Here is a 25,710-nt window from a genome sequence, read left to right on the forward strand (position 1 = left end):
ACCAGCCGCTCAGTCCTCCGGTTCCCCTCTCTTCCTCTGGCTAGAAACATTCTGCACCACCAGCAATAGTTGGGTAGATTAGCCGGAGGAACCGGTTTTTTCTGTTGAGATCACTGATCTTAGCTCCGCGCCTGCAGTGCGCACGGCGGCTGCGGGAATGCGGAAACGGGAATGGAGGCCATCCAAGTCGGATCGGTTCCCTGCAAGGACTCGGCGGCGCGACCCAAGATGAACCGAGAATGTGAGAGCATGGCTCCCGAGGGATATGTTAATCCACTGTAATCACTGGAGAAAATGCTGCAGCCGCTGATGCTCAGGTGTAAATATCCGCCGAGGGGAAAGGTGAGAGTGAGGCGGCAGCGCGGTGCGTAAGAAAGTTTGGGTTTGGCGCTCGGCACACCCCCCTACCGCTCACACACCTGCGTACAGACGGATACTAATGGGAGAGAGAGAGAGAGAGAGAGAGCGAGCGAGAGAGAGAGAAAGAGAGAGAGAGAGAGAGAGAGAACAATGAGGGCGGGTGTTTTCGCTCAAACTAAATTTGGCTGAAGGTCAGTTTGGTGGAGTAAATGAGTGTTTGATTAACACTTCATTAACACGGCTTCTAGTCTTTTCTGTTGTTTATCATTTTATGGGATAAATACTTTTATTCATTTTAAAATATTTGATCTCGAATTTCATCTTGTCCTGGAAGAAAAACAACTTTGGCCTCTGAGAAACGGTGAGAACTGTTTGAGAAACTCCTAAACTATAAAATCACCTGCAGATTAATCAATAATGAAAATATTTAGCACAAATCTCAATGATCAGGATCAATAAATAAACACTACAGATGAGTCTGTAGTGTTTATTAGAGTCTAGTGGCTGCAGCCTTCTTGCCCTTATTCCTGCATCAGTTCTGCACCATTACTGCAGAAGAACTGTGCAGGGTGCTCATACATTACAGCAGCTCACCACAGAGGAAGCCCTGGGAAGAACTGAACACATATTGATGATGCACCAGTAAAACCTGAGGGTGGATTTTTCTTTTTAAATCTATTGTTCGACCTTTAAAAAAGCCCCTGAGCCTCTACATCATCAAGTGTTTCTGCAGCAGCACCCATCATCTTGACTCATCATCAGCCTGTGATCAGTGTCAGGTGCTGATGATGGTCCTGAGTGAAACACAAACCTGAGGGGGTGAAAGGTGATTATATTATGAACTGCAGGCTTCAGTTAACATGTGAATTACTCTACAGTTTAAGCCTGTACAGCCTCAGTGTGGCACATTTGAAAGCATTAACCACACGTGAACAGCTGACTGTTACCATCATGAGGTACAGGAGCTGGATCACACAGTGAGACCCTCAGATCCTTTTGATCTGAGCAGGAAAGTTTTAAGACTAAAAATGGCTCAAATCCAACATGAAAGCTTTTGAGTTTCAGCTCTAATCTAAATCTTTCATTTGCAACAGCAGCTTTCAGTTCAGCTTCTCGTTGGGCAGGTTGACTCTTTGGGCTGCTGTTACATCACAGACTCCAGGTCTGTTAAATATCACAGGCTGGAGGTTCAGTTCACTGTGTCACAAGAACAGAGGTTTTGTGAAGAAAGATCTGAAGAAGAATTCAGACCCTTTACTTCACTAACTGTAACAACAATGTAAAAATACACAAATACAAGTAACAGTCCTGTATTCAAAATCTTATTATTCTAGTTTTATCAAAAGCAGTAAAGTGTCTTCTGTGACTGATATAATATGTAGGCTATGAAATTATTAGATATCTAATACTGATGCATCAATGTTTCAGCAGCTGCTCCAGGTGGAGCTGGTTTTTACTACTTTATACTGTATTCAGTTACATTATATACATCTGCATCTGATACATGGCATGAGGACCCAACTAGACAGAGTCTTTTGTCAGATGGTCACAAGTCAGAAAGGTTGGGAGCCAACAGTTAAGCCTTCAATAATGTATTTTTAAGTTCATCATATGTTTTTTTAAAGAGTAAAAAGTGAAAAGAGTTTAGGTAGAAAGTGGTGGAAAATGAAAATACTTGAATAAAGTACCTCAACATTGGACGTCTTCAGCTGAGTCTTTTCATCAGATCAGCTTTAACAGTACAGTGAGGAAGAACATGACAGCGCAGCTCTGTTTGATAGATAGCACACCGTTTTATTAGTATATTTAGCTTTGTGACGTACAGCTCGGGAGAAAAACAAAAGTAACCAAAAAACAAACAAAACTAAATGGTCACAACTTTTTTTTTTTTTTTTAAGTCCAGAAACATTTCAGCCTTAGCAGTGACATCACACGAAAGAAAGCTCAGTTTTTCGATCATTGGTTTCTTTGTCATGGACCAGAGTGATATGTTCTCGTTTTTTCAGGCTAAACAAACAAACACGTCTGTACCGCAAACAAAAAAAAATAACCCTAGATTTCTTTTTTAATGTCTTTTTTTTTCCTCAATCATTTAAGATGCTTCACATATATTATCAACACTTTTCTAAAGAATCAAAATAATTAGCCACAGGTACTGGAAAAAAGGTATCCACTGTTATATAATAATAATAATAATAATGAACACAATAAATATAAAAAGAATTTTTGATATAATTTATATGGTATCAAAGAGAGAGGGAAATGGGCCTTCAGTTAGACGTGTTTTTACAAAAGTGATGTCCATTTTTTTTTCCTGAGGTTGAGTTTTTTCATCTGCAGGTTAAAGTTTTGCTAAATATACTAATAGACTAAGAGACCCGACACACAGGGTCTGTAATGGCTTATCATTCACTGAGGAATCATCTCCACCGGGTCGTGGTCACACCAGTGGAGTTGTCATTGTGGCCCCACTGTGATTTTGTGTGCTGTGGAGTTAGCTGAGAGGTCAAAGGTCAGTCCCCCCCCCCCAGAGCCAAACAAACACACATCTTGACTCCCCCCCACCCCACCCCACCCCTTCCCAAACAATCGGTTTCATACAGGGGTGCCTCGCTTTTCAATTTCAGCCGTGGGACGTTTCTTCACCAAGCACAAAAATGAAACTGTGAATCGACAATCACACACAAACTAGCCGTTAGCGTTCCTCCATGAAACACAGGTGGACCTTTAGCATCTCAATGCTAACTAAATGCTAACAAGGCAGGGTTAAAAAACTAAAATACGTAAGCAGGTGCCCGGTGAAAAAAGGTGACGAGCTGAAATTCAAAGTGTCCCCTCATGCGATAGGCTTATGTGTGAAATGGTGATAATTGTATTCAGACGCAGTCCCATTTCCCTTCAGTGTGTAAGGAAGGAGTCATATTAACTGAAAACAGGAGTGAGAGGATAGAGACAGAGGAAAGAGGAGGGATAGAAGGATAGAAAGATGAGAGGAAACCAAACAGAAAACAAACCAGAAAGAATCGCAAAAATCTGTACATGTAAACATCACACTTCCACTGAGTCAAATCATGAGGAGAATACAGGTTTCTAGTTGGTATTACTGTGGGTACAAAGCCCCCAACAGAGGAAATCAAGACAATCAAGAGTCTGGTACAAAGTCAGGTGAAGACAGAGAGAGAAGAGAAAAGAACCAAATCGCCAAAAATGAGAAAAGAATAGAATCTAAAGCACCACGGAAACAAACAAAAATAAAAAACAGTAAAACCAAATGGCTCAGGAAGCCATTTTTTAAAATTTCGACAGTAGTAGCTGTACACCGTGCCCTGATAGAAAAATAAAAATAGCTCCATTATTTTTTTCTCCTTCATTTTTTTCATATGTGTGTCTGTGTTGAGCTTTAACATCTGACCAGACTGGTTCAAGAAGTGTGTGATCGTTTGCAGGGACCCGACCGGCATCACGGCTCGTCTCATGGACTGAGGTCTGAGGTTAGAAGCAGCTTCTGAAAGGATTTCCTGACCCCGAGTCTGAATCTCTGAGTCTGAAACTGTTTCCACAGCGATGTGTGATCTGAAACTTTAAAAAAAGACTAGTCTGTCTACATGTGGATGAAGAATAATTCCTGTATGCTCAAAGTTAGCACAGAGCTCATCTTGTCTGCAATATCTCTGGAAATTGAATGCCTTTTAAAATAATAGTCCCACATTTTTTGAAAATATACTCATTTCCTTTCTTGCTGTTAACAAAAAAAAAAGCCTCCATGCACCTCTAAAGCTCAACAATTAACACTTAATCACCTTTGTTTAATTTGTAGAAACCTAAATGTAAATATACCAATGTTCTGTTTTAGCAGTGGAAATGTGCAGGACTATTTCTTGGCCTGTTGTTTGCTGTGAAATAGTCTGGCCCATAACCCCCCCTGTAAAACCACAACTGGACATTTTTACACTTTTAGTTAATTAAGCAAACGAAACATGACATATTAATTAGTGCGCTTTAGAGGTTCTGGTAGGCAAACAGAGCCAGGCTAGCTTCTCCCCTCGGTTTCAACTCTTTATGCTAAGCTAAGCTAACCATCTATCTACCATGCAGACACAAGAGTGGGACTGATCTTCTCATCTAAAGCTCAGGAAGAAAGTGAATGAGCACATTTCCTACAGTGTCTTTACATCTTTAAATATGCAATAAAAAATCCAAAACAATTAGATATTTTTTCAGCATAATTATATTCCAGGAAATCAGATCATGCATGGAGACAGAATAAAAGAAGATAAAACTAAATAGATCAATTGATAAATATTTTTACTGCCTCGCAGTAGTTGTAGTTTATAGAAAGATCTTTGGTTAAAGATCTAAAGACAGACTTGGAAAAACAGGCAGATTTTAAAGCTCCGTGTTGAACAAGCTGCAGGTTGTAAAGAAGCTGTATATCACAGCAGATCAGCTGGTCGACCTTTCTGTTTTACTTTACAACTTGGACCTTTGATTCAGCGGCTTACATTTGCCCTGCACATACCAGAGTCTCTGCTCTGTGTGAGCGGTAGCAACCCACATCTCTACTTCTGTGGTGTCTGAGAGGAGGACCTCCACACTCTTCCTCAGGCCTCAGACTTACATCCCTTTTTTCACAGTGGATCAGTGCAGGATCATCATCTTACAACCCGGTCGGTGTCTATGGTGTAAACGTAACCTTTAAAAGGAGGAAATAAAACATGTCTTGTGTAAACCACGAGGGATGAGACACTGAGGAGAGACGTTATCGGACAGTAAAGGTCAATGTGAAGCTTAGATTTCCCTCTGTTTGATTTCAGAGGCGAAGAAGGAGAGTTCATGTTTGTGGTGATGCCGGCCGGGTCCCGTGTTTGTTGACATCCGTGTTTGGAATGTGCAGTATAGGCATACAGAGTGAAGCTGTTGGAGTATTGTACAAAATATCTTCTCAGAAAAGACCACTTTACTCGCACTACAAAATATATCTATAAAATAATAATATTAAGAAGAATCAGAACATTGACAATTGATAATCATGTAATACTTAAAAAATAGAAATCAGATAGAAATGTGTCAGCTGTTTGCTCGGCGAGAAGAGACGTCAACAACGACAACAACGACAAGAGAAGGAGGAGGAGGAGGAGATCTGGAGTACGAACGCTCTGATTATGGCTAAAACACTCTTAGATTATTCTCCCAGTCTGTCCCACTGTATACAACAGACACAGGCATGGAAACCAAACAGTGAGCAAATTACACCTTTCTAAAGATTGTCATTTGCCTATTTTTTTTTCTTTTATACAGTTGTATTTTTTCTGTGTTGCTGTTCCGTAGCTGTCTGGCTTTGAAGTAATCTAACCTGGGCTCAGAAACACGTAGAAAACCTTAAGAACATCTTCTCTGAGGTTGACAGAGGATGTCATCGCAAAGGAACCAATGAGAAAGTCTTGAATCCCACCAGCCTGGCTCCTCTGACTAACCAGAGTCGTGCGTTACAGCCAGTTGAAGGATTTCTGGCCGCTTGCTGTGTATTCAACAACATTTTATGACTCTGGATGCTCCGAGGTCAGTGATTCAGTCTCAGCCAGGAGAGAAACCTTTTGGGACGATCTCAGAGGTTCACCTGTGTTTAGTAAAAATGACAAAAAATCCCAGATCCCATTTCAAAGAAGCAGATTTTAGCTTAAATAATAATCAAATTCTGAGGAGGAAGAAGAAGGGGATGGACTGCAATAAGAACCTCACCTTCACCTTCTACAGAGCAGCTTAAGCTGCTCTTTTTAAATCTTAGAACCCAAAGTGAACAAAATTATATTTTTTTCCAGTGATTGAAGCTTTTAGACTCTTTAAAATCCCAAATGTCATGTCTCTTGTCTAACAGAGAGTAGGGGTTAAATTGTATTAAATGTTCATCTCAACTCCCGCTGCAGCACTATTCCTTTTTTATCATTTAAAATGTGATATTATCCTTCATTTCCTGACAACACTTATACTGTAATTTAAAAACTATATGGCTGTAGATCTGACGGTAGGACTTCCTTCATTTCTTGAAAATGCATTTTGGAGTTTTGAGGTTTTTTCATTGCACAGCAGCATCAATGTTTTTCAGTCACTTCTGAAGGAGGTAAAATGAACGGTCCACCTGGTCTGTTCAGGATCAGACTGAATCCATCAGGGTCAGGATGCTGAGATTGAAATTCTTTCTGAAATCAGCTGAAATGAACCTGAAACTGAAAACCACTCTGTCCTGCTTTGATCTGAGGGACCTTCACACACATTATGAGCATGTCAGTATCACATCACCTGCTCCACAGCAGCTGCACTGTTGCCAGGCTGCAGGATTCATTTGCAATTTGTCGAGGTTCACACAGGTTCTCCTACTGCCAGACTTTAAATTAACTTTTTTTCATGCAACATTACAAGGTTTCAGTGTTTCAAAAAACAGTGTTTACAAAACTGCCTCCAAAAAAGGGGTGAAAAATATTCAAAATTTTTAACAGATTGTTTTTGTGCAGATGTGATCAGCAGGGGCCCTCGATCTTAAAGGTGGAAAACATCAATGATACTAATGATGATGAAACACCGACCTGTTCTCATTAACTGATGTGTGAAACAGGTCCCTCAGACAGAGCAGCCAGTGGATCAGTCAAACTGAAAAAGTTTTCGATTGAGCACATCTGGACCGATCCAAGTGTCCCACAGACAACACCGAAAACCAGGCGGACTCAACAAAACCATTGGCAGTATCTGAGAGCACAGTGAGGATCAAACAGGAGGAGAGAAAGACGGGACGTTGGTGTCGTTTAAGTCTCATGTTGGGGTTTAGGAAGGCGGTCGCTCCACACTCACAGCAAACAAAACTCCTGAATATGACCCCGAAGTAAAATTTGGAAGAAAAATTTGGAAGTAATTGATTGTACCTCAGAGGGTCTCACCAGATTTAATGAGATTTGTATGAATTAGACATTTTCGTCTTTTTCAAATCTTCTTAACTTTTAGGTAAAAAATAAACTAAATTTATTGTTAAATGTGACTCGACTCAAAAGAGCATTGAATAAAGGTCATACTCCAACAAAATGTGTTTGGACTTTCTGTGGGACATTTCACCCCCCCCCCCCCTCCTGTTTCTCTTCTAGTTGGGTCATTCTTTTTTCTTTTTTTTTTTGCATATTTCTGTTGTTTGTGTAAGTGATCAGAACACTTTGAACAGAGCTTCCCGTTTTGAGACAAAAAAAAAGAGAAGAAAAAAAAAAAACTTTTACAATTCTACATCTACATCTGTCATGTTCCATAAATTAAATAACTCACATTTTCCACATTTCAAACTAATCTGAACTTGACGTGGTGGTTCTGACATTGCACACAGATGTAAATCAGTCAAAGTCTGAATGGAGGTTTTGTGTTCACGGATACAGGTGTGAGCTGCTTTGACACCTCCTGAATAAATGGCTTTCACATGTCCCCACAGCGCTCGTCACCCAGTGTGTATGATACAGATTTCACCATCACTGTGAGCAGCCTGTCGCCAACACAAACCATCTAAAGACCAGTGAATGCTATGATTATCAGCTGCATTGCAAAAAAAAAACAACCCCACCACACCTCCTCCTTTGCTCTCAGCAGTGCAAGTTGGGGGGCAGGTGAGGGGGTCCCTCCTGGGAAACATGCATACACGCACAGAGAGCCTCCCCCTTTAAATCACAGATGACTGTTGCTCTGCTCAGTGTGCAAATAGGGAGCAAATTACAGTGACACGACAGAGCGGAGCCTTAGGAGGAAATAAGCCACGTTCATCTCCTGTACGACAGCTGCTGAGCGGGAAGGAGCTGCTGGACGCATCACATGGTTCAAAACACCCTCGGATAGAAAAGTCAACAAACTAATACCACCAATTTATAATTCCAACCAGAAGATTTGCCTTATTTTAGCAACTGTCCCAAGAGACAAAGCTAAAAAGTGGCAATAACAACATCACATCTCCTTAAAGGAACAGTTCAACATTTTGGGAAATATGCTTATTTACTTTCTTATTAAGAAACTAAACGAAAAGACTGATATTTCTTCCATGACTGTAAATATGAAGCTAGAGCCAGCAGGTGATTAGCTTAGCTTAGCACAAAGAATGGAAACAGGGAGAAACAGCTAGCCTCTGTCTAAAGGTAACAGAAACTGCCCACCATCACCTCTAAAGCACATTTATCAACACATTATATCTTGTTTGTTAAATCCATACGACAACCAAATGATTTTTTTAGGGGCTGGGGGTGGGAGTTATGTGACGGGACTATTTCTTGTCCAGGAGCAGTTTATGGCTATATCAGTCTTCTCATCTAACTCTGAGCAAGAAAGTGAACAAACAGATTTCCCCAAATGTTGAACTCTTCCTTTAATAAAGAGGCTCTGGCTCGACTGCACAGAACGACAGGTATAGCAGAGGCCTATGGGATCCACCAGGTGTCCAGTAAATATCATTTTCAGGTTCTCACTAGTTTGGCAGGACAACAAAAACCACCTTCATATGGTATAAAAACAACATGGCTGAAAACAAAACGTGATCATTTCATAATGAAGGATTTTAGTCTCTTTTCTTTGCCTCTGGACTAAATTCACCAAAACACATCTCCTCATAAAACAGTTATTCACAGAAGTATTGGCCCCGTTGAGTGGTCTGAGTGTGTACTGAGTGTTGGCCTGATGTGGATTGCTGTGGTGAACGTGCAAGACTTGCTAACACATCCCACCCTGTGCCCTCCAGAGGATAAAAACATGGAAAAGAAAGAGGGAATTCACAGTTAGAAAGTCACAAAACACGACATTAATCAAGCCCTATGAAGCAAAAACAAAGAAACCAACCAACCGGTCAGAGAGAGCAGAGACGAGTGAGTGGACAAGGGAGAGTTTTCCCCAACAACAAACAGTGAGTCTTTGAGATGTTTTTGCTTTGTCATGGTCGAGCTGAAGTTGCAGTCGAAGTCGTAGGAGGTTGGTTGGTTGGTCGGGTTCCCATGGGGCACTGCGGCTAACGCCCGCCTTTGTTGAGGTTTCAGGTCTATGGTAGAAGGTCCGGTTTTTGTATAGCAGCAGCAACATGAAAGTTCATAATAATAATAATGATAATAATAATAGTAATAATAATAATAATCATAGCAATGGCCAGCTCAGAGTTTAACAGACAAAGACAGTAAGACAGAGCAGTCCTCCTCTTCCTCTGAAACCTGGACTGGACCAGGGAGGAGAGCATGAAGAGGAGAATGTTTAGGTCCACGAAGAAGAAGTGTAGAGTAGGTCCAATGGAGAGAAGAAGAAAAGAGGGAGTGAGGGAGGGAGTGGAGGGGTGTTAAAACAGAATCATGAGGTTTCGTTGGCATTACATCTACATTTGTAAAAAGTAGAAGCGGGAGGTAAAACTGCCACCAGCGACCAACATTTAACCCCCCGATTTCATTTAAGAAATACCCCTCCACACACACACACCCACCCCCACCCCCACCTCTCAGAGAAATACACTCCTGTCAACTTCAGCTCTGATTCTTCTCAAGTTTTCAACATGAACTGATTATATACAGCAGCACACGAACAAACCCGCACAGATGACAGAAAAGTTGAAAGATCTGAAAAGTTCACAACATCAGTTCTTGAAATGCTTCATCGTTTCCACATTACAGGTCTTTTGCGCAATAAAGTTCGATTCTCCCCCCAAAACATAGAAACCTTGAAGACATCAGGTGGTGAAGTACAAGTAAACTGGCTTCTGGTGGGAATGTTACCATTCACTTGCAGAGTGTGTGTGTGTGTGCGTGTGTGTGTGCGCGTGTGTGTGTGTATGTGTGTGTACTTGTTTGGGGAACTGAAAATGGAATTGGCAGGTCTGATTTGAGGTATTTCCTGGTGGTCAACATGGCGTCTTGGATGCATAAGTAGCAAGTTGCTCCCTGGGTAAAACGGGTAAGGATTAGGGGGGGGGGGGTGGTTCAGGGTGAGGTTTTAGGTGAGGGAAAAGTGCTATAGGACATAGAGAGCTTATATACAAGCGAGCACAGAAAAAGTTTCTCTCCTCCTTTCTTCTTTTTTTTTTTTTTTCTTCCTTTTTAAAACCAAAAAAAAACATTTTTTTGTCATTTCTTTTCCAGTTCCCGTCCTCAGGCTCCTCCGGACTCAAAGTCTTCTCCATATTTAGTGCTATCTTTTAAGATAAGTCAAACTGCTTTTCTTTCCTTCAGTCACTTGGGAAGAGTTGCAAAAAAAAAAAAAGAAACTCCCACAGGACTCCCATAAAAAAAAAAAAAGAACAATTAAATCTTCAATCGAATCAAAAGCAGTCATCATTTAAACAAACAGCTTCAGTAGTACTAATTCAGGGAGTCATTATTTATTCTGTTTTAAACTGTTACGATCATAAGACAGTATTGGCCAGAGCCCCCTTCAATCAAAACTCCCTGGGTTAGAGCTCCACAGGGGAAACTCAAAAACTTCACTTCTCCACCCACATGGGTACAAAGTCTTTTATTTTTCTTCTTCACGCCTCTTCCAGGCTACTCGTCTCCTCTTTTCTCCCCCTCCTCCTCTCTTCCCCTCCTCCACACTCCTTCTCTCAGAGTGTAGTGCTGATTGTGAGGTGCTTCCAGAGAGGACAGGAAGAGATTCCTCCAGGGTCCAAGTGCTCTGCTTCTTTTTAAAAATTTTTTCCTCTCCTCAGGTAGAATTGATGAGTTGAGATTGTGGCGGATTGTTTTGGGAATGGCTGGGCATGGGATTGGTTGCCCCCCCCCCATCCCAATTTCCCACTTTTTTTGTCCCAAAAAAAAAGTGCAGAGTCAGTTTGCAAAGAGAAGGCAGATGAGGAGAAAACAACAAACCCAGGTTTAAGGAAGTCAGAGCAAAAACAAGACAGGGGGAGTCAGACAGACACAAAACAAACATAATGGAAAGTGTGTGTGTGTGTGTGTGTGTGTGTGTGTGTGTGTGTGTGTGTGTGGTGTGGTTGTGTGTGTGTGTGTGTGTGTGTGCGTGTGTTCTCCCACAAATCAGTTCTGCTGCAGGATGAGGTTCTCCAGCTCATCGGCTGAGCGCAGCAAGAAGGCGGCTGACTCCCGGTAGCCGGCAATCAGCTGACGCACGGCCGTGATCTCTGGTTGGCTGAGCTGGGTTGATGCCCCGCCTCCGCCGCCGCCCCCGCTGCCCCGCCCACCCAAGCTGTTGGTGGTGGCGGAGGAGGAGGAGTTACTGATGTTGGCAGAGGAGAGGGACTTCATGCTGAGGTCTGTGGGACCTGAAGAGAGAGGGAGCAATGGATGGAGAGAAATGTTGATAAAGGACGGAGACAGAGGGAAGGATGGATAAGATGGAGATGATGAAGAGGAGAGGAAATGTGTAGGAGGAGGAAGGATACAGAGGTAAACAAAGGAAAAGAATAGGAGGAGTTATGAGAAGAATGGAAGAGGTCAGTCGATATCAGAATATTATAATGTTTTTTCAATTCTGTATATATGTACAATAAACTATGGCTTACATCACACCTCCAGTTTCCAGGTAACAAGAACAAAGCTTCATCTAGCAGCTTAACAGTTTTGCAAACAGCGGCAACAGTTTATTAAGAGGTTATGCTGCAGCTTCAGAGCCTACGAATGTAGCTACACTGTAGCTTTTATCCTCAAGTTTTTTTGGGGAGTTTGTCGTATGCAATCTGAGGACAGAGCATCTTGTGTTGTTTGCTGTGCAAATATTTCAGGCCCTTCAGGCAAATTTGTGATCTGTGATATAAATAAAATTTAACTTGACTATATTACAAATTGAATTAAAGAAATTGAACACAGTTACTGTGGGGTATACGGACAGATCAATGGTCATATCAACAGATGAAATATGAAGCTCCGCTGTAAATTTAAAACTATAGTCAGTATCTGTGGTGAGAAAACTGATAATCTGCTGCGTCATGTAGAAATCCAGACACTTAACATCTACTGGCTGGATTCTGCTGAGCTGTTTGATAACTGTCACCTTAAAGTAGTAAACTTGTTTTTAGGAGTTACTTATCACCTCATGAAAATGTTAATCTTTGCTGACTTACATAATCGCACAATTCTCTTTTTTTCTGAACTATATCTTTGTGTTGAAACTGAGGGGCACAGAGTCACTAAAGAGAGAACTGTACATCAGTACAAAAATTTGTCTGAGAGCTTGCGTTCAGTACGTTTACGTCTCCATATTTAAACAAGGCTGACATCACTGTCATGAGTGTGTTGCTGCTTCACACTGCCATCTGCTGTCTCCTTTCACTGCTCTCTTTTCTTCTGCTGCTCCTTCTCATTCATTCCCAAATTACATATTCATTCTGTTTCCCTCTTATCACTTCCTCTTCTTTTCCCTCCATCATCACTTTCTTTTCTCTCTCCCTCTCCAAACTCCCAGCTGATCCTTTTATTCATTCCTCCTTTTCACGATTACCCTCGTCCATCTCATCTCTCTCTCTCTCTCCATAAAGACCCACTCCCTCTGTCCTCGACCGCCCTCCCATCCTCACCGTTGCTCTGAGCAGCAGCGCCAGTCGTCAGGGAAACGGGGTGTTGCATGGCAGCGCCCAGGCCCGGGTATCCACGGTAACCGTAGCTGAGGCCGGCTCCGTTGATGTAGAGCTGGGTGTCCTGGGAGGAGAAGGCTGATGCGGCCAGGGAGTAGGCAGAGTGAGCGAGGGACGCCGGCTCCCTCAGACCTCCTCCACCGCTGGACGTCTTGTCCAGAGAGATCTGCTCATCCTGGCAGAGGGAAACAGGAAATGAGGGGTATTCTTTTCAAAATACAATACAGGAAGCTGGGTGGCCTATTGGTATTAATTAACCAGGCTCATTGAAATCATAATGAAAACATTTTAGAAGAGCAGTATTACTGATATCAAAAATCAAAAATCATTTTCTTCAGAGAGTCTGACTGAGATTGAAATTTTAAGTTTTGAGTTTTCAAGAAGGCAGCACGACATTAATGTTAATAGCAAAACAGTCACAGTCAAACACACACAGAAACACAGACTTACGTGATAGGCTTCGAGGCGCATCCTTTTTGCGGCGTTGCGTGATTCACTCTCGCAGGCGGCAGCCAGGATGTTCTCAGCCATGGCTGAGGTGAGGTGAGGTGGAGTAGGACGGGTCTGGAGAAAACAGAATATTATAAGAATAAATTATTTGTTCTGTTTACCTACATGTGGCGATGAGACTCTGGATTTACAATGTCAGATAGAGTGAAAAAACATTAGCTTACACAAACATCCTCAGGCAGAAGAGTGAGTTTCTAATTTAAACTCTTCATAATAAAAGCTTGACTTTCAGCCAAGCTGAGTGCTTCACTGATTCTGCGCCAAGTCTGGAGGTAATAAGAGAGCTAATGAGCTTCATGGTTTATTCTATTTTTAATTCTTATGTGCACGCTACATTGACAAATGCTTTCCAGTTAGTACCAGTACATATGCTTTGGTATCCCCTGTATGAAAGCTGTAAATCCCTGAGGGCAGCTTTTACAGTGATTATGGAGAGTGATGCTAATTGTATTTGAAGGCAAACTGAGCCTTTTGTGTCACAACCAAGAAAACCTTCTTGAACACCTCAGCTATGTGTATTCACACACACTCTAACACCTGGCTTCACCACTGGGGGGCAGCAGAGACATTCCCATGACTGCTTCACCTTCACATTGTGAAGCCTGTCAGATTCCACACAATATGACTGCGTGTAAGACCTCACCAGATGTGACTGGTCAACATCTGCACCTTTCCTGATTTGATACAGTAACAGTCAGTTGTCTCTGCTCTGTGTTAGTACAACAGCTGAAACTGCTACAGTAATACAGACGATTTACAGCATTAATACACATGATGAGACCTGGTTCAGACTAATCAGATGAGCTGAGGCTTGACTTTACTCGTGGAAACAGGTATAAACTTGGTCTCTCTGGAACTTAAAGAGGACGAGGACGCAAACTCTCACCTGCGTGAGGTATACTGGATTATTTAGTTACTCAGCATCAGTGAGGACCAGTCATTATCCATCTGAGCAGATTGCAACTGTGCTGCTGACAGCATGAGGGTCTTTGTTATATTCTTTCATAATTTTTTTTTTATTTCAGTGGATTAATTATCTGTGCCACTGCACACACCCTGCTGGTTCCTGTTGATGTTGTATAACAGCACACACCTGTCAGTTCAAGCCAGTTTGTCACTTAATATCCATCTGACCTGAAACGGCCGTGAAACAAATAGATGCACATAATGAAATCTTTACTAGCTCTTAAATGAAGATATTCTGCACCATGTCACATGTGTAAACTGATGTAAATTGACTGGAGCGTGTTGTTTCTACAGTTACAACCAATTTACCGGCACGTTTTATCATCCTCTCACTAAAGATGACAGTTGTTGGGTGTCCATGCGGCTTTCTCTGCAGCATGGACACAGAAGAAGTGTTTTACTTAAATTAAAGTTATTTTTATAAAATAAATATTTAAAACATTTTAATCTGAATCTGGATGTAAATAAAATGCAGGTAGTAACAGTCACAATCAGGATTTTTGGAGAAAAACTAAACTCTCTGAATATTAAACTTGATAAAAGGATGAATTGTGTAAAATATTAAGTGAGTCAGAATCTGACTTCTGAGCTGTGGCTGATACTGACAGGAATCACCAATCATGTATTGTAAGATACATTAAATATAAATATTGGCTACTACATTGGGATGCCAGAAATCTTTTATAATATAACTGTATTATTACTGTCATTGTGTTTTTATTCATATTTCTAAACAATCTGGAGTTAGTATGCTTGTGTTTCCAGACTAAACTCAAACATTTTTCAGTCTTTTAAAACCATCTGAATCCCTGTGATGTGCTAATTCCCTCTAGTTCTGTACCTGCATTAGTTTCTGTGTGTTTTACCAGGAACATGCTAAAAGTTCTCAAGTCTGTTTTTTCCGTTGAATTTTCTTTTTTCGCAGTGAGGCACTTGGGCGTGTATAAACAGCCAAAAAGACCATTTCCCTGACTGAAGCCCGAGTAGTGACTGAAAGGTTTTGCGTGTACGAACACAGATACTGAAGAAACCGTGAGAATAAAATCCACCAGGACACAAGAGACGACGGTCTCTCACTCTGTGATTCCCACAAGAGTTGGACTGAATGACAAAAGAAGCAAGGCCAGCAGTGCATTATGGGAATTATTGGCTCTAAACATACTGCAGATCAATTAGACTGCCTCAGTCAAACCACCCATTATATATAGACTGAGAGCAGTATAGAGACCCACACTGCCTCAGCACCTATATACAGTTTATTCATATGATCTGGTCACATAATTTGTTCCAACCATATAAATAATAACTGACACTAAAATCTCATTCTCAGTATTTGCTCCTCTGCAGAGTTTTGGTTTCATTTAGATTTAGTGATGTTAATCTGAAGAAGGTTTCTACATTTAAGATACAGATGTGACTGAAACTGGTGACTAAAATATCACAGTGAAAGGAGAATTGCATGGCCGTCAGACTGAGAGCCTGCAGAGAGCAGGTCTGAGGTCTGAGTCACAGTAACTCGTCTGCACACACTCGCACTGAACTGAACCTGTTTCTATACAACGCTGCTTTCAGGTAATGTTGGAAAACGCATAAATGCATGTCACTGCTGCAACATATACAGTAAATGCTCATATATAACAGATACAAATACTGACACATTTTTGCTGTTTCTATTATTATTTGAACTATTACTACTTCAGCTAATTGACCTGAAACAATAAACTGATCAACAGAAAATTATTTGGAAACTATTTTGACAATCAATTCATGTCATTTAGGTCATTTTTTAAGGTAAATATTCTCTGATTTATTTAACTGTGAACTGAACATCTTTGGATTCTGGACAAGATGTCAAACAAAATGCAGCATTTCTCAGACATTGTAATGAAAATTATTTGAATTTTTTTTTGACATTTTCTGACATTTCATGAAATAAAAACATTAATGGAGAAAATAATCAGAAGTATAATTGATATTGTAAATATTAATGATAATGAAAATTAAAATATTGATATATTTGTTGAGATAACTAAATAAATAAATACACAGCCCCCAAAACCCACTGATATACAACAGGTATGGTACCTCCATGCCATTCTTCTTCATGCGTCGGCAGGATTTGAGGTAGGTGCGGATGCGCTTGCGAGCGCGTTCCTGGAACTCTGGGAACTGTCTGCTGCAGGACTCGATGATGGCCTGGATCTTCTCCTTGGGCTGTTTGGAGATGGGTACCATTCGATCCAAGTTCTCGTCCACAAACAGACGCACAAACATCTGCAGGAGTACAACACAGCTGTTAAAGAAAAAATTCTTTTTATGGTTAAACTTAAGAGTTTTATGATCTTGTGTGCGTAGCTGCACACACCCTGCTGCTCTAGGCTGTCGTCTTGTGTATATGAATATGTCTATGGATATGTTAAAGCTGCGTTAACTTTTGTCCACTTAAGGAAGAAGCTGACAAAAACACACGTCTGACATATTAAAGCCTCATGAGGTTGCTAAGATGGACGTGTTAGCAAACAGCTGCTTATTCACTCAACCACAGAAACAGTTTCTGTTCACCTGATGAATGATGATGAAAATACCAGGATCTTTAGCTGCTAGATATTCCACTTGTTTCACCAGATAGTTGCTAAATTTGTCTGTCTGCCATTTTTCATGTTGTTTTATGTGTATAGCACTTTTCCTACAGAGGTTGTAGCTCAAGCTGCTGCACAGAATCAAGACAATAAAACAACAAGCAATTATAAAAAAGTAATAAATATATTTGGAAAAAAAACAAATAAAAAACAGGAGTTTAAGTCAGGTAAAAATGAGAAATAATGACACCTCCTGACTCAGAGACAGTTTCTTCCCCAAGGCAATTATCACACTAAACATACAGTAAGCACTGAGACTGCATTACTCTTGTGCAATAGCGTCATTCTGTAATAATCACCAAATCAACTGCTATTCATCTCACACTTCTATTTTTTCAGATGCAATACCATATTTACCAATACTATTCATTATTGTGCAATATAATACAACTCGACTCGTATCTGAATGTTTTGTCTATATTTGTTTTTATATCATTTATCTTATTTTACTAGAAATGATCTGTCTTTTTTTCCTATTCACCAATTGAGAAGCAGCGCTCCTAATTTCGTTGTATGCAGAGTTTACAATGAAAAAAATAATAATAAAGGCTTTCTAATTCTCTGACGATAATATGAGAGATTGAAATTCAACTTCAACACACAACAAACAAACACATAAATAAATATTGGGGAAGAGGTTACTTTGTATAAGTAAGTAGCTTCTGAAAGTGCTAACTGATGTGGCCTATTTAATCTCTGCTGGTAAATTTGCAGATTTTGAGCAGAGAAGGCTGCGTCCCCCATGTTGTTATGGGCGTGAGAGCAGCAGTGGGGAACTGCAGGACCTACAGGCACAGGCTGGGACGCCTGATGTTAGTAGCTCTGCAATATCAGGTATAGCTATTAAAAGCCAGTGTGAATAGCTGAAATCAGTGTAATGTGCTCATTCTTCCTGGTTCTGGCAGCAGAAGTGTTGTGTGCTGAGCAGGTAGTGTGTAGTGTGCAGACGGTTTAGCTCCTTGTTTCCAGTCTATCCCATTCACATTACATGCAGTCATTTGATCCATCATTAATACAAGTTTTAAGTTGTGTCCTGTGTGTGTTCCTCCATGTGTAATTAGAGGGAGATTCTGCTCATCACTGAGTTCAATGACAGAGAATCCACTGCTGTGATCAATGACAATAAAGCTTTTAGAAGAGGAACAGAGAGTTGGCTCTTCAATATTTTCTCTTTATGAATATAAGAGGACGTGTTATTGATCCCTGTGGGGGCGTCATGTGACACAGAGATGAAGGTCTGACCCAACACACTGTCTCTGACTCACATTGAAGGCCTTTAGTCTCTCGGGATCGACTCCCTCTGTGTCGTTGATCTTATCATTGTCATCATGGTCGTCGTGGTCGTCGTCATCATCGTCGGGGGCGACCTGGGTGCCGTGACGCACCATGGTCAGGTCTTCGGCACTCAAGTCCATCTTCACGCTGTCGTAGCTGCCGCCTGAACTGTACTGCGGGGACTAAACACACACACACACATTTTGAGAATTAAACAGGAATAGAAGTAAGGAAATACAAAGAAAGGACAGTTTGATGGACTTTATTATACAGGTGCGCGTGTGTTGTATAATAAACACACACACACACAAACACACACACACACACACACACACACACACACACACACACACACACACAAACAGATTCTGCCAATAAAGAGTCATTATCAGCTGGAGAACATCCTTCATCATGTGTCCTTCATCCAACACAATGAACTCAAAGCACTTGTAATTCAGCCCAACTTTAGCTCTGCAGGAGCAACTAAACACCAATGGTGAAGAACTGCTGTGATGGTTAACATTGATGCATCAGTTGTTATTTTAGGAGCTGGTTTTAACTACTTTATCTACACTTAGCTACTTTAGTCCAGTGGTTCCCAAGGGCCACGACAGAAATCTGAATGATAATGAGATGGTGAAGTTCTGCTTCACAAGTTTGTTTATTCAGTTTTGGGAATTTTTCTCTATTTTTATTTTGTTGTGAAATATTGAAGAATTTTACCTCTTTTAAATGAAACCATCTGAGAGATTTAGAGGGGAAATCCATCTTTGGTGGAACTACTAACAAATCATAGACGTCTGAAACCTGTAACAAAAGGCCCCAAGTAAGTTGTGAGGGGTTTTGTATCTGCATTTTATAATATTGATATTGATACTTTTAATGTAAAATCTTAAATTGCTACACTGTCAGATAAACGTACTGGAGGAAAAAATCAAATATTTTCCTCTGAGTTATGGAGGAGAAGAAATATAAAGTAGAATAAAGTGTAAATACTTGAGTAAACGAACGTAATTACTTTCCACCACTGCCAAACATTAAGATGATTAAAAGACTCTATGAGTATGTAGAGGCCAGTGCAACACTAAATAAACACTAAACACTAAAAATCTGATAGCATTAACATTTCTTTTTAGTTTTAACTAGAGACGTAAATAAAGGCTTGGAGGAAACAGAAAATAAAACTTGATTTGTGACCAGTGCACTTCAAACACACTTGTCCATGACACATAACACAAACACACAGTACACAATGTATGGAGATGGACCTGATGCACAGCGACACACACAATCACACGCACATGTATAAAAGGAGAAAAGAAAACACAAACGTAGCAAATGAAAGAAGAAACACAGACAAACACACACACAGGCGAACTTTTGTGTGTGAGAGAGAAAGAGTGAAAGGAGGATATTCTGACTTTATGAGTGGAAAGGAGTCTGATTGTGAGACTGAATGACTGAGTGTGTGTGTGCATATTGTATGTAGCTGTGTGTGTGTCTAGCAGGTAGACTGTCTGGTAGTAACATGTTTCCTTCAAGGCCAGTGTGTATTGTGTCAGGCTGTGCTATTCAGCTCCAAACAAAGACAGTGGGAGGAGGAAGGAAGGAGAGAGATCCTCTTCCTCCTCCTCCTCTCTCCATCTCTCCTCACTTTTGCCTCCATCTTTTGCCTTTATCTTCCAGCTCCATTTAGTGGCCTCTCAAACCTTACAAACAACTGTGTGCGCCTTTCATGTTTTAACAAATATGCCCTAAAGAAGACAACACAGATGTGGCAATTACAGAAATCAAATGAAGATTTCGTGTTTTCTAATAGATGATTTGAGTTTTTCCCACTGAGCATGAATAAATGAAACAAAAGGCTTCTTCTGTTAACTAAGCTGAGAGTGTGCAGACAACAGCAGGGAGGACAGAAAGCTGAGGACAAGCTGTACTAATGGAAATCATGCTAAAACACAAAATTACTTCCTTATTTTGTTAGTTTCTTTATATAGTAACCTTGACAACAAATGGTTCAGCCTCATTTGGTGACATGACTCATTATACTTTTATTTTGACATTCAACTGAGCTCTCTTCACAAAAACATTTCAAAACTTACTTAACAGTTTACCAGTGGGTGTAAATCAAAATTTCTGACAGTACAACGTTGTTAAATCCTCACCATTAAATCTCTCTAACCTGCTAAAATTACATTGAACGTGACCTTGCTTTACTTTACTGAATGGGATACTTTAGTATTTTGGGAAATATGCTTATTTGCTGAGATTTAGATCAGAGGATGGACTGCATTGTCATATCTGTACGGTAAATATGAAGCTACAGCCTGCACATGGTTAGCTTAGCTTAGCAAAAAAAACCAACCAGGAGGAAACGGCTAGCCTGAAGGTAACAAACTCCTCCTCCCTGCACCTCTCAAGCTCTTTAGCACGTTACATTTTGTTTCTGTTACATTAATGAGCTTTAGATGTGCAGGCTGGTGGATTTTGTTACCTGTGGACATCACAGGGTTAGCTGGTTCCCCCTGTTTCCAGTCTTTATGTTAAGGGAAGGGCTGCCTGCTGCTGGTGGCTTCATACTTAGTGTACAGACATGTGAGTGATCTTTTCCCAAAATGTCAACCTTTGGCTTTAATTTTACTTAAAGACTTTTGATGGTTTCTAAGGCCCAATATAACTTTACAAACTCACATTAAACTGATTTGTTTTGTTCTGCATTTCATTTATTTGCAGGTTTCCTCCCACAGTAATTAGACCTGTAGGTGAAACAGACTCTAAATTGTCCGTTGGAGTAAATATTAGTGTTGAATGTTTCCGTCTGTCGCTATGTGATAGGCTCTAGTCATCATATCCAAGTCCAGGATCAGCAGATGAAGTTAATGGATAGATGGATGAATATTTACCAACCTGCCTAAATCAGCTGAAACTTGAATGACAGATTGGGCCTTAGTCAGTAAATGTTATCATGGACAAATCACTAATGAGTTTATGTGCGTGCAGTATCTGTATGTGTGAGTGTTTATGTCTGATGTATGGTCTCACCTTGCCCCCGTAGTCCCTGCTGTCTCGGTCCAGTCGCAGCTCGGCAGTGTGTGCATGGGACTGGGAGTGTGTGTTGGGAGTGTGTGCGTTATGTGAGTGAGGAGTGTGTGTGTGCGGCAGAGGCAGAGGCAGGGCTGGGTGTGGAGCCAGGGGAGGTTTGGCAGCCAGCGGGTACTTCCTGCGGAGCTCCTCAGGCGCACTGGGATGCAGAGCGCCGAGCAGCGCCGCAGCCGCCGCTGACACGGTGACGGGCAGGTGAGAAGTGGACAGGGGCAGGCGCTTCGGAGGCGGGTCGCTTAGGTTGATCGGCTGCTGGTCCTCGGACGACGAGGAAGAGGAGGTCGGCGTGCTGAAGTCAAGCGGGGCAGGGCCACCATTGCCATTGACGACCTCAGTTTCCCTGACGATTGTTCCGTCCATCACAGCGGAGGATGGAGGGGTCAGCGCAGGCAGGCCATTCCCACTGCCGCTCTCTGATGATGAATCATCTGTAAGAAGTGACGCACAGAGAGAGACGGAGGTGAAATTTCATGACTGAAAAACACGTTTCCAAACTGCTGCTCCTTGTTTTGAGGTTTTGTTCTGAGTCTGGCTCCAGCAGCAGATCAACACAGGGCTGAAGCAGAGTGTGTAGTGCAGTTTCCTCACATGCAGACACAACACAACAGACACAAACTACAGCTCATCACAGGTGTGGACAAACAGTGTAGAGGCCATACATAGATCTACATCAGCTGCTCTACTCTATTCTCCTTCCTGAAAAGCACTTTGTAACTTCTGCATTTAAATATAGTTTAAAGAAGCATTCCCTCTGTTTTTCTTCAGGCTTATCCAAAGCAAAGGCACATAGGAAAGCCTGTGAAACTGTGACACTGTACTCCTCAGGTCCAGGTCAAAAGAAATTGTTCTCAGTTAATCACCAAAATGACCTTAGGCAAAACGTAGCTGCTGAAAGTACATGTGACACAATCTCAGTGTGTCAACAACATAACAACAGCAAACACTCCCGTCTGTAATTGAAGCTGCTGATTACAGAGAGAGCTCTTCTTCTGTATGAACTGGTCATTAAGATTACAGATGTCATATGACAGCTGTTACGGAAACTGTCCTCAATAGAGGGAGAGAGAGAGAGAGAGAGACACACCCACACACACACACACACACACACACACAGTTTATTTATGCTATAATTTCATGGCTGTTTTTAAAGTCCAGGAGATGGCAGGCTTCCCTCATGAAGCAGACACATCTGGGTGAGAAATTTTTATAAATCCTAAACCACCTGAACTCTCTGCCTCTGTTCTGCTTTAATGATGGATTGAATGTATTTGTCTGTGTTTGTATAAAGGAGAGACAACACCATTAACCACAGTCTCAAAAATCATTCATCATTACCACGGTTACAGTGATATTATTAGCTGCAGAACAATATCACTGTGTGTTATATTGTGTAAGTGGTTATGATTATTGTGTACACCCCTGTATCTTGCAATGGCAGGAAATAATGAAATGGATAATTTCACCTAAATGTAGGAAATCACAAACCGCAGCTGGAGTGACACTGAGAAACAGTTGCTGTCTTCCTGCAGACATTGATGACTCTCACGAGGAAACAATCTTCAAACTGTCTGTTGGTGGCAAATTATTCTGAAATAAAACAAGCTATGTGCAGCAGGACTGTGGTTGTGTGTTATGAGAGAAGTGCAGTGTGATGTGGAGGGGTACTGTTACGGGATGAGTGGAGCGTGGCAGAGAGAGCCGTGTCTGTTTATTTGATTAAACCCATCCAGTCTGCAGCCCGACCAGACAATAACACAGTCAAAACCCCCTCCCCCCGCCTCAACACGCCACCCTCCTCATCTTCAACTCATCATCATCGTCAAACTCAAACTCCTCCTCCTCCCACTTTCTCTGAATCACTTAAGCAACCAGCTGCCATCATCATTATTACACAGATTGAGAGAGTAAATTACACTTTGAAGCTACAACCAGAAACTTTTCACCTTCTCCTCACCAAGTTTGAGGTCAGCTGCACCTTTATTGCACGTTACTGGTCAAGCTCCTGTAAGGGTGTCATCTCAACCAGTGGACACACCTCTGACAACATGTATGCACATCTATCTATCTATCTATAGGAGGAAGAATACTAAGAGTGTTCACTGTAAACAACAGCAAAATTCACCGTAAAAAAAAGACTCAGTTGAGTGTATCTACATTTCTCTCGAGTCAGAGCTTCTCTTATCTTGATTTTTGTGGCCGGACAATCAGATATGTGTTCACTGAGTTTTCAGTAGGAAAATCTAACTGAAACTATAAAAGTCAACGAGAAAGAAACAGGAATTTAATTTGAGGGTTTTCGTTTCTCATGAAACACAAAATAAAAGGACTTTTACTGGTGTTAAATGCCTCAGTATTTATTCTCAAAGCAGGTTCACTATCCATTTTTTCCCTCTCCATCTCTGTCTGTGTCTCTTTTCAGGCAGACAGGCTGCTAAATAAGTGATCATGGAATAAATGGTGTGTGCCAAGCAGGCTAGCAGGCAGGATGGATGCTTGTCTGCCTGACTGTTAGGTTTTATCGTTCTGAATAGACTCCTGGGCTATAGCCCCACACTGAGGTGGCCTACCTGCCCAGAGACAGAGAGAGGGAGGGTAGAGAGACAGCGCATCGGCCTACAACTTCCAATTTTACCACAATTCATGGATGACGGTTACATTAGAGCTGCATTTATATCCAGCATCAGTTAAAAGGTACAAATGATTTGAAGGGATAAACGAGGAGATTGTGATTAATTAACACATGGAGACACAGAATGAGAAAGAGGGATGGGATGGGATGAATGAGCTGGAGCTGCAACAGAAATCAGCTCCAATTAAGGATGATTGCAGGACAGAGGGAGGGGGAAGGTCAAAGCAAAAGAGGAAGAGGAGGCAATTTGAATGAGTCAACATTTAAAAAAAAAAAAGGGAGCAGTGGCTGGATTGGAAGGAAAAGAAAGTGATGTATAGAAAGAGGAAGAGAGAGGGGGCTGAGGATGGTATTGACTCTGTCATTCGTTTTGCGGAGGAGGGAGGGAAGGAGGGAGGGGTGGAGCCCAAACCGCTGCATGAAGAGAGGGAGAGATGGGTAGAGAGGCACTGAGGTAAAAAGAGAGAGAGAGAGAGGAGAGAGAGAGAGGAGAGAGAGAGACAGAGGGCAATACACTATACGAGGGAGGCACAGCCAGGCAGAAGGAAAGAGGTCAGGAGGGGGGTGGGAGGAGGAGGGGGGGGAGTAAGGGAGGGGAGGGATGGAGAGGGTCATGGCTCGGGGGTGGGGGCAGCAGGAGGAGAGGAGAAAGGGGAGAGAGGAGAGGATGAGTGAGGATTGAGATGGGGGATGGGAGGGGGAAGGGTGGAGAGATCGAGGCAAAGGGACGAGCACGTGGAGTGATTTTTTTTATTTTTATCTCCTTTCAGCTTCGGCTCTCGCCATCACCTTCACATTATTAAAGCAGAGCTTACCATCTTATGTTTGTTTGCAATAGGATGTAGCATAATGTGCATTAGTGTTGTAATGTATTGTGTGTATATTGTGTTGCAATGTGCAAACCATCTGTCTTACATTCTTTATTGCTACACTCACATCTGAAACATTGCAAACCCGATTTGACTATATTGTACTTAATTATTTTTGTGCTAATACACCATGAATTTGAATTTCAGAGACAGAGGGAGGAGGGCATTGGGAGGGAGGGAGAGAAAGGGAAGCCCTGGGACCTGGAGGTAAAAAAGCATGGCAGAGTGTATTTATGAGTGTGTAAGGAGTATTCATGCGTAGAGGCGAAGGCCAACCTAATTCCTGCTGCCTCGACACAAATCCCCCCTCAGCAGAAAGACCACCGTCACTGCCTATGCATGCTTCCATCCCTCCATCCCTGCCCGACTACACAGTGAGACATCTCTGCCCTCCTCCTCTGCCTCCGTCACCTTCTATTCTCTGCTTTTTCTTCTTTCTCCCACCACGCCTGCTGAACAGGGAGCGGCCCTCTCCCTTTTCTTATTTTGTATTCTCATTCAAAGCTATTGTGTCTCTTCTTCTGCTCTCACCTCTTCTGCTGGAGTTAGACGACGTGATATCAGCAAGTTAAGGTCTGATTTGACACAAGTGCTTCTACATGTAGCCGACAATGTAAACGTAAACGTGGACATTTGTAAAGTAACTCTGCAGGCTCAGGATGACCGCTCGAAAAGCTGACTGTAAAACTGTTAAATCTGTTTCCCCACATGAGAGTCATGACACCAAAGTTCAAGTGTTATGACGCAAATCAAACAAGATCCATTCAGCCTCAGACGAGTGCAGCACAA

The 25,710-nt window shown here is 41.7% G+C and overlaps 1 protein-coding gene across 1 annotated transcript in view; it reads right to left on the bottom strand.

The window, feature by feature from the left end:
• Nucleotides 1-11,378: 11,378 nt before the first annotated feature.
• The window catches only part of LOC111235075 (nucleolar protein 4-like), a 154,909-nt gene continuing 140,577 nt past the window's right edge, over nt 11,379-25,710 (bottom strand). Inside the window, exons 6-11 of the mRNA XM_022763387.1 lie at nt 21,364-21,851; nt 18,312-18,503; nt 16,493-16,681; nt 13,382-13,495; nt 12,875-13,106; nt 11,379-11,623 (exon numbers count right to left, since the gene is read on the bottom strand). Of these exons, the coding sequence (XP_022619108.1) occupies nt 11,379-11,623; nt 12,875-13,106; nt 13,382-13,495; nt 16,493-16,681; nt 18,312-18,503; nt 21,364-21,851 (1,460 nt within the window). The remainder of the gene's footprint in view (nt 11,624-12,874; nt 13,107-13,381; nt 13,496-16,492; nt 16,682-18,311; nt 18,504-21,363; nt 21,852-25,710) is intronic.

This window comes from Seriola dumerili, unplaced genomic scaffold, assembly GCF_002260705.1.
Source record: "Seriola dumerili isolate Sdu_G_001 unplaced genomic scaffold, Sdu_1.0 BDQW01000468.1, whole genome shotgun sequence".
Classification (NCBI taxonomy): Eukaryota; Metazoa; Chordata; class Actinopteri; order Carangiformes; family Carangidae; genus Seriola; species Seriola dumerili.